This window comes from Gordionus sp. m RMFG-2023, chromosome 4, assembly GCF_954871325.1.
Source record: "Gordionus sp. m RMFG-2023 chromosome 4, tfGorSpeb1-WG-v2, whole genome shotgun sequence".
NCBI lineage: Eukaryota > Metazoa > Nematomorpha > Gordioida > Chordodea > Parachordodidae > Gordionus > Gordionus sp. m RMFG-2023.
Genome location: NC_088778.1, coordinates 24,342,892 through 24,351,543, shown reverse-complemented (window position 1 = coordinate 24,351,543; position 8,652 = coordinate 24,342,892). Strand labels below are relative to the sequence as shown.

Genomic DNA, 8,652 nt, shown 5'->3' with positions numbered 1-8,652 from the left:
AGCAAAGGATAAAACAAATTTGTTTCTAATTTCTTTTTATAAAAAGTAGCTTAAAAAGTAGCTAATAGCGCGCTACTTTTTTTTCATGGGTAGTGATAGCGGTAGCGCGCTACTTTTTTGGCAAATAGCGGTAGCGGTAGAGTGCTACTTTTAAAAGTAGTATTTTCACAACTCTGGTCTGGTTGACTCATTATTAAAACCAATTACCGTTATTTTACATAGACGTAATCAGGAATTGGACAAGAAGGGAAGAATACGGAAGCATTATTAGGATAATTTTTACCGAAAATTTTATTAGAGATCTTTAAATTAATATATTGCAGACCTGTTTTATGTTATACTTTTAAACTTTTGGTTTTTGTTTTCTAAAAATTTTGAACTATAATTATCATTAAAAAATTATAAACTTTTATTCATTTTTTTTATAAATGATTGTTTATTTATAATAATCTAGGGGGGGGGGGGTTAGAGAGTGTGTAGGGTAGACAAATTTTTATTAGCTTAAATTGCTATTTTTGAGAACAGGCAAATTTCTAGGAGTTTTCCTGCTTTTCTACCTCTCACCTTAATTACACCCATGGGTTCTTATTAAATTAAGAAAAATTATATTTTTATAATATGATATATTATTTACTACATTCCTACTGAAATATTAAATCTTACACATGGTAGTCTTGCGTGGAAACGCTGCAATGAGTAGATTCAATAATATTGATGAAAAATTGGGAGATTATGAAAATGGGGTTATACATAATCATGATTTAGATACAATAGATCCAACCGCATCTTTGCTCTCTCACAAAAAAGAAAAATTATTTAAGGAAGATAAAAAAAATACTTTTACTAAGTTAATTGTTTGCTGTCTTGGAATATTTCTTTGCTATTTCTATTATGGTATTGTTCAAGAAAAAATGTACCTAACATTAAAATGCTTTTATTTAATTTTTTTTATTAGAACTAAATCTGAATATGAAACAAATGGCTTTGTAGAAAAGTTTGAATATACGTTTAATTTATTATTGGCTCAATGTATAGTAAATTCAATATTTTCTAAAGCAGGTACAACATAAATTTTAAACTTTTATAAATTATAACAATCAGTATTAATGTGGACCAATAAAAGTGGAAAAGAAGATAATACACCTACTTGGCTACTTTCTGTTTGCTCAATGTCTTACATAGGTGCCATGTTAACAAGTAACAAAGCATTAGAATATGTAAATTATCCAACCCAGGTTTTATAATACCTGAATATACACCAATTATAAAATTAAATAGGTTTTAGGGAAGTCCATTAAACCAATTCCTGTTATGATACTTGGAGTCATTCTAGCAAAAAAAAGATATCCTATTAGGAAATATGTATTTGTTATGTTAATAGTTTTGGGAGTTACATTATTTTTATTCAAAAACAAATCTGCAAGAACATATGACTCCACAGCTCTCAAATTTGGAGAAATATTATTGGTAGGTGTCAGTCGTTTTTATTAATTGTAATTTAAAATAATATTTAGCTTATATCCCTTTTATTGGATGGTGTTACTGGTGCTTTGCAAGAAAAAATGAGGAATCACACAATTAGGCCACATACTATGATGCTACATTTCAATCAATGGTCAATGCTTTATATGTCATTAGGTTAGTATTCTTTATTTTATTAGACTAATTCTATCATTGTAATATTTTCTTTACCTAACATTGACATTTATGTCTGAATGAATTTGACATTAAAAAAATGAACCATATATGATAGATACTTTTTATATGCTTATCTATAAAAAAATAGGTTTATAATGTAATTATTCTAGTTTTATTGACATATTAACACTTAAAATATTTTTTATCAAGCCTTTGAGCCATCCCAAAATTTGTTTTTTTTAAAACCTGGGTCAGACTTGGCTATATTTTTATAATTAAATTTATACAATTAATTTATATAGTATAATATATTAACCAGTTGAAAAACACAGGGTGGATTTAATATAGCCTTTATCTTAAACTGTAAAAATGTAACCAAAATAACTGATTTATATATCCTAAAAATTTTAAAATCTATGCTTGACCTGATATAAGAATATTTAATTTTTTGAAACCTTAGCAGGTTCAGGGTGCAAAATAATAATATAAAATTTAAGTTGTTAACAGTTTTCTGATTTAAATAAGAGTTATCTGATAAATGAAGGCATTGAACTGCTCAAAATAAATACATTAGGTTATTATTTAAAAAATATATATTATCATTATATCACATCTTGTATTCATATAAATTTAGTGTTCAATTAAAATAAATCAGATAGTCAAACTGACATTCAGTTTTCATAAACAAAAATACTCTGAAACTATTGTCTTTATTCAAAAAATATGATAAATATATTTTTATGAAAATATACTTATTGCATGGCTATATAAACAATCATATTTATTTATAGAATGCAATATATACGTTAATACAGGCATGTAGCCAATGGGGGTGGGGCACCCCATAACAAAAATTTTTGGGAAAAATATAACAGGGCCCAGGCGTGTAGCAGTGTTGTTAAACGGCTCAATTTGAGCCGATTTTTAAAAACGGCTAACTAAACATTATAGTCAGGAAAATATAACCTAAACGCTGAGATTTCTCCAATAGATGTTCAATCCTGTGTCATATATGAGCAAAATTTCTAGGCTTGCATATAATTTTTCTGGATAAAATATTGAGTTAGCCGTTTTTAACACTACGTGTAGCCATATTAAAATTTTTTTAAAAAATATAAAAGGGCTGCAAAGTATTTTATTTCATTATATTCTATTCTGAAAATTAGCAAAAAGTTAATATTAATTTAAATATTTATAATTTAATATTTTATCTCACAAAAATTTTAAATTTATTTTCTTACATGTTTTAAACCTAAATTATGGTGGATATAAGAAAATTTTATAAACCAAAAAAAATATATTTAATTTATCTTTATTAATAACTAATTAAAAAATTTCCACCGAATTCAGGTATCCAAATAGACAGAATTTGCTGAATATAATTATTTATGAGACTTCTTGTGCTACAAAAAGCTTGCACAACAAGATGGAGTCTTCAACATCAAGCTGTTTTAGCATTGTTTGATTTAGAAGAACCTATTTTATATGTCCTTGGAGAAATATGATCACCTGAAACAGATATTTCATCTGAATATTTTTCATTAGGGTAAAATAAATTAATTACACAACAATTTTATGCAATAGGCTGTATGAGAATCACAAATATTATTATATTACTACTTAGTAAACCAAGAGATAATTTGACCAGGAATTTATCGAGATTTGATCGTTGAGGTGAAAGTGAATATATGATTTTGAGATTCACAAGCCTCTACTTTCACTGATAAATAATTGTTCCAATATTAATTTAGACTCAATTTAGTACTATAAAATAACAGTTTTTATTCCATTTTTGGATTTAATTTTGACTCAAGATAAACTTTGTGATTTATCAAATGACTATCCAACTTTCAAATACTATTATCTTATAACTTCCTCTGTTCAGAAATTTTTTTCAAATCTTGATATTTAATAATTAAATATTTAGCTAAATTTTTTTCCCAGGATATAAATGTATCTGAATAACAATTAATTTCAGAATTTAAATGGTATGAAAGATTCATTTTTGTAGATAAAGAAATACACTGGAAGCATTGCATACTTTAAAATATATTTTTTTAATTTTTCCAAATATATTAAAATTACTGTATATTTTGGCAATGATACCAATTAGTACAAGCACAAATGAGAGGACCTTTTCTTCATAGAGAATAAAAGCCTATCAAAAGTATGGCATCTTAAAATTGATTGAATAGGCTAGCATTACTTATTAAGATCTAATTTACAACACAGAACAAATTATTAAAAAATTGGCGCAATCGTAAAGACGAATTTTCATTTATGAATGATTATTTGATTAACCTTTCAAATCATCATGAAATATTTAATTTTATATTTTATTGTGATTTACATATACCGTTTTATATAGCTATAATATTTTTTTAATCTTATGATATTCGCTCTTAATATTTTGAATTTTCCAATATTTTATTATTTGTGTTCGAAATTATCATATTCTCAAATATGATTGGTTCTAATAAATTTTATATGATAATTAATTCTAATAAATTTTTAAAACTCTAAAAAAAAATTATTTCAATATAAAAAACCCCCCCCTCCCCCCCCCTCCCTTCGATCCCTGTAGAAAATTCCTGGCTACGCGCCTGCTTCAATACTCAAAATCACAACATGTTGAAGTTTTATAAATGATTTAAAGAAAAATGTTATTAATTTATTAACACCCTCCCAATCCCTTAATTAGCTTCATCATTTAAAGAAAAACAATGAATGAATAATATATAAATTAATTTTTTTGTTTTATTTCTTTATTAGGTATCTTTTTGACTGGTGAAGGCCCCAAATTTGTGTCGTTCATACACAGACATCCAAAAGTTTTGTTGGACTTTTTGGTTTTTGGTATAACAAGTGCCCTCGGACAAGTAAATATATGGAATATCTTAAAATTCATTATTTTTTTTAATATAATCTATTCATACATGTTTTTCTTCTTTTATTTCAGATTTATTTTATTTGTTAAATAGTTTTTTAGACAAAGATAAAAAAAAATATATCATGAACATGAATTGAATTTTTAGAAAATATATGTCATATTAAGACATGTAATCCATCAGGATTCTGAGTCTCGCTATTTTATATCATTTATTGATGGCCATTTTAAAATTTGGATTTTGGAAATGAATTCCAGCATCTCTAGACTACCTACCCTATAAATTTCAGACAATTTTCGTCATAAACTTGTGTGTATTTTTTTTAAAATAATTTATATGAATAATTTATATAAAAATGAATATAAATTTAAAATATTTTAATATTTATAGACAAAACTGTCAAATTCATAATGTAAATACCCTATTCCTGTTGGTATTCATTTCCGCTCAAAACCGATTTTTTAAATTTTAAAAAATTACTTCAGTTAAATGATTTAAAATTGAGAGATTTCGAATTCCATTAAATTTTTATATCCCAATGCGACATATACAAAAATAGGGAGAGAAAAGGATTCGAGAAAGGGTAAGTTAATGTAACCATAAGAAGAGTATCTGCTTAAAAGTTTGGAGATTTCAAGGAATATCTTTTGATGAAGGTAGAATGCTCTTTTAGGATTTTTGCATATCTGGTTCTCTTTCTATCTAAAATTTTGATGAGTGCAAGTGCCTCAGTACCAACATTCCAAAAGTGTTTATGACTATGAACATGGAGATGGAATTTGGCAGGCTGACATATTAAAAAACAAATTTGCTTTTTCTAGCAAATTTTGATTCTTTTAAAAAAAGGAGTAATTATAAACTAGGAAAGAGAGGATTAAAAAACACGATTTTTTAAAGGCAATATTTTGGCTTAGTCAACTATTCGTTGATGATGTAGGTTTTCCATGGGAAATATATACAGTTAATGGGAGTTTTAGATAATAGAATTGTGGCTACCAAATATAAAGAGAAAATGGATATTATAAAATTTTACCTATGAAATTCTGACAGCAATATATGTTTAAACTTGACATTCATAATAGGTTGCAACTTTGGAAAGTTACTACTTTTCATTGATAAAATATTAATAATATCCCATTTTTCTTTCATATTTAAAATGTCCAAGTGCTTTCCTATATCGTCCATTATAGTACAATGACTGCGAAATTGTGAATCAGTCATCGTACATAAGGAGTTATTTTATAACTTTACATCGACCGAACATTGTGGGTGTGTTTTATCGATTAATTTTTTTGTCATTGCCTAGCTTAGATTTCAAAAATTGATTTTAAAGCCTGGGTTTTGGGTTACAGGTAATAATCAGTATTTATGTTTGCTATTTAAACCAATTATATTACAAATATACATACTATTAAAAAAAATTCCCTTAAGCATTTCATATTCGTAACAGTAACTGATTTCGGTCCTCTGACATGCTCACTCGTCACAACCACCAGAAAATTTTTCACCATTCTCGCATCCGTCATCTTATTCGGTAATCCGATGAATAGCAGGCAATGGTGGGGCACCACACTCGTTTTCATCGGACTTATGCTGGACACATTTTACGGAAAAGCTATTAAAAAGCCAATCGGCACAACCAAATGAAAAAACCATTCCTTTTTAAAAATAGGTGAAATATTACTTATTGTAAAATTTGTATAATATTTTACACAAATCCTTTTTTTTTTCATTACACGTAAACACTGTTTTATCGAATAATTTAATTTTTTTGTAAAATTTGTATAATATTTTACATGGATCTTTTTTTTCATTACATGTAAACACTATTTTTATCAAATAATTTAAATTTTTTATAAATAAAAAAAATGATAATCTTGATTTATCGCTCATAACTGGTGTTGTTAAGGGGCCCGAATAAAATTTTAGCTAAAATAATATTATGTAAGCCTCGAGATTTGGCAAATGGAGATCTTTCTACCACTTGCGAGCAAAGCCTCCAGGCTTGCATAATATCATTTTGGCTAAAATATTGCGGTTTATAACTTTAATAATTTTAACGGTTTTTTAGGCTTAAATTTGATTGCTCACGAAATGCATGCTTTTTATAATATGTATCCACTGAAATGCACTTGATGGTGCTAAATTTTCATGTTTTTTAATTACATAATTTCGTATAAAATGTTTATTAATGGCATATTAATAAATGCATTATAATTTTGAATTAGGCCTTTTGTCTAATCAACCAAATATGATTTCACCTATATAATTAAAATTCATTATATACTAAAAATTCTTATATTATATTTATATTGTAGAGGTTTTATTTTGAGATTTTTTTTCTTTCGATTTTTTATATCAATGGTAGAGAGAATACTATTATATTATGATTACAGAATATGATCTTTATACACATTTATTTAATAATATAATTAACATAGATGTAATATTGATATCTATATATTCTTAAATGAACCTAAAAAATATACATTTTTGGTTGGACTATGTTTTATTGAACAAAATAGGGTTTTTTAACATAAATAAAAATTAGTAATTTTATGATTTTTTAAAATTATAATATGAAGAGCAAAATAATAAATCATTTCTGTTAGATATACCCTGGTTTTAGTAGGTTTTATATTTACTATTTTAAATATGTTTAAAACTATGTCCTGGCTCCTATTATTTTTGAAACTTATTTCTGTTTAACCCAGCTTAAACACATTTTAAACTAGGAAACCATATTTTTGTTTCATCATTTTTGGCTAAATTATCATATAAATCTTTAGGATACACAAAGAGTGGAAACTTGTTTAAATTAAAAAAATTAATTTCTAAAACAGCTCTCATTTTACCTGAGCCTTTCACAAAACAATCTGGGTCATTCCCGAAAGACACTTTCTTTTACTTGGTTAGATTCAAACATTGATTTTAAATTATTTTGTATTTATGAATACTTTTAGGAAAAACATTAAAATTGTAATTAAATTTCAATGCTTATAATTTTTCTGATTTTTTTGAAATGTCACATTTTTACAACAGCACTTAAATTCTAGCTAAAGTTAAAATTCAAAATTTTATCTCCAAAACTTAAAAATTTTCAATTAAAAATATATATTACCCAATTCTAAACTAATAAATAACTATGCAGTATAAACCAAATTTATAATTCTTTTGTTAATATATAAGAAGACATAGGTGCTATTCCAAAATCAGTAAATTTTTAAACATTTTTAGTAGTAAGTATATTAAGAACTTTTGTTATACATTAGCTAAGTATTTAAAGAAAATTTGTAAATTTATGATAAAAATAATAAGCTGTATAGATTTTTTCAAAAAAATAAATTAGAATATGTGTATTACCAAAATTTAACTTGGGGAAGTTATTATATGCAATATAAATTACTGATTTGCACATCCCGACCCGAACGTTAGAATACTTTTGGTTAATGCTAGGTCGGGGGTAATATTTTCTAGAAATTTTGTGCAAGGCCAGGTAGGGCCTAATTTTTTGAATATGATATCATTAAATTTTGTCAGATAAATTATATTTTAAAATTTTAGTAAAATAAACAAAGCGTTAATATATTTTATTTAGAATATTTTTTCTACAATAAAAAAAAATACAAATTTTTCTCTATTTAAATAAATTCGGGCCGGGAGGACAGATAATTTTTATTTCGGATCGGGCTTTTCCGGACCAATAAAATATTTAGCCATGGATTAGGCAGGGTAGGGCAAATTTTTCTTATAATTTTGGGGCTGGGTCGGGCTTGAAATATTAGGCCCGATGCAGATCACTAATATAAATTATATATTGTAACACTCATGTTGGTATATGGCATAATTAAATTTTCTTTCATTTGTTTAAATATGATATTACTAGAATATTTTTATCGGGAAAGTTGATATCCGTGTAGTTGATGTTTTTATCCTCTCCATATAGATATCTTAAATTATGCATTATGTTATTATACTTATTATATATATTCAATTAATACTAACGCGATCATCTTATCATAATGATAACAATCATATCCAAGAATCATCAATTTTGTGGAAATAAGATATAAGAAAAATTAAAATTTACTTGACTGCTGATTAAATTTGTGAATGTATATATTTT

General features: G+C 25.8%; 1 protein-coding gene across 1 annotated transcript; it reads left to right on the top strand.

The window, feature by feature from the left end:
- Positions 1–672: 672 nt before the first annotated feature.
- On the top strand, positions 673–6,837 carry LOC135928026 (solute carrier family 35 member B1-like). Its single transcript, XM_065464346.1, has 7 exons — positions 673–913; positions 956–1,059; positions 1,102–1,235; positions 1,279–1,467; positions 1,515–1,638; positions 4,411–4,517; positions 5,958–6,837. The coding sequence occupies exons 1-7, from the start codon at positions 693–695 to the stop codon at positions 6,171–6,173; spliced, it is 1,095 nt and encodes a 364-aa protein (XP_065320418.1). The 5' UTR covers positions 673–692; the 3' UTR covers positions 6,174–6,837.
- Positions 6,838–8,652: the final 1,815 nt, after the last annotated feature.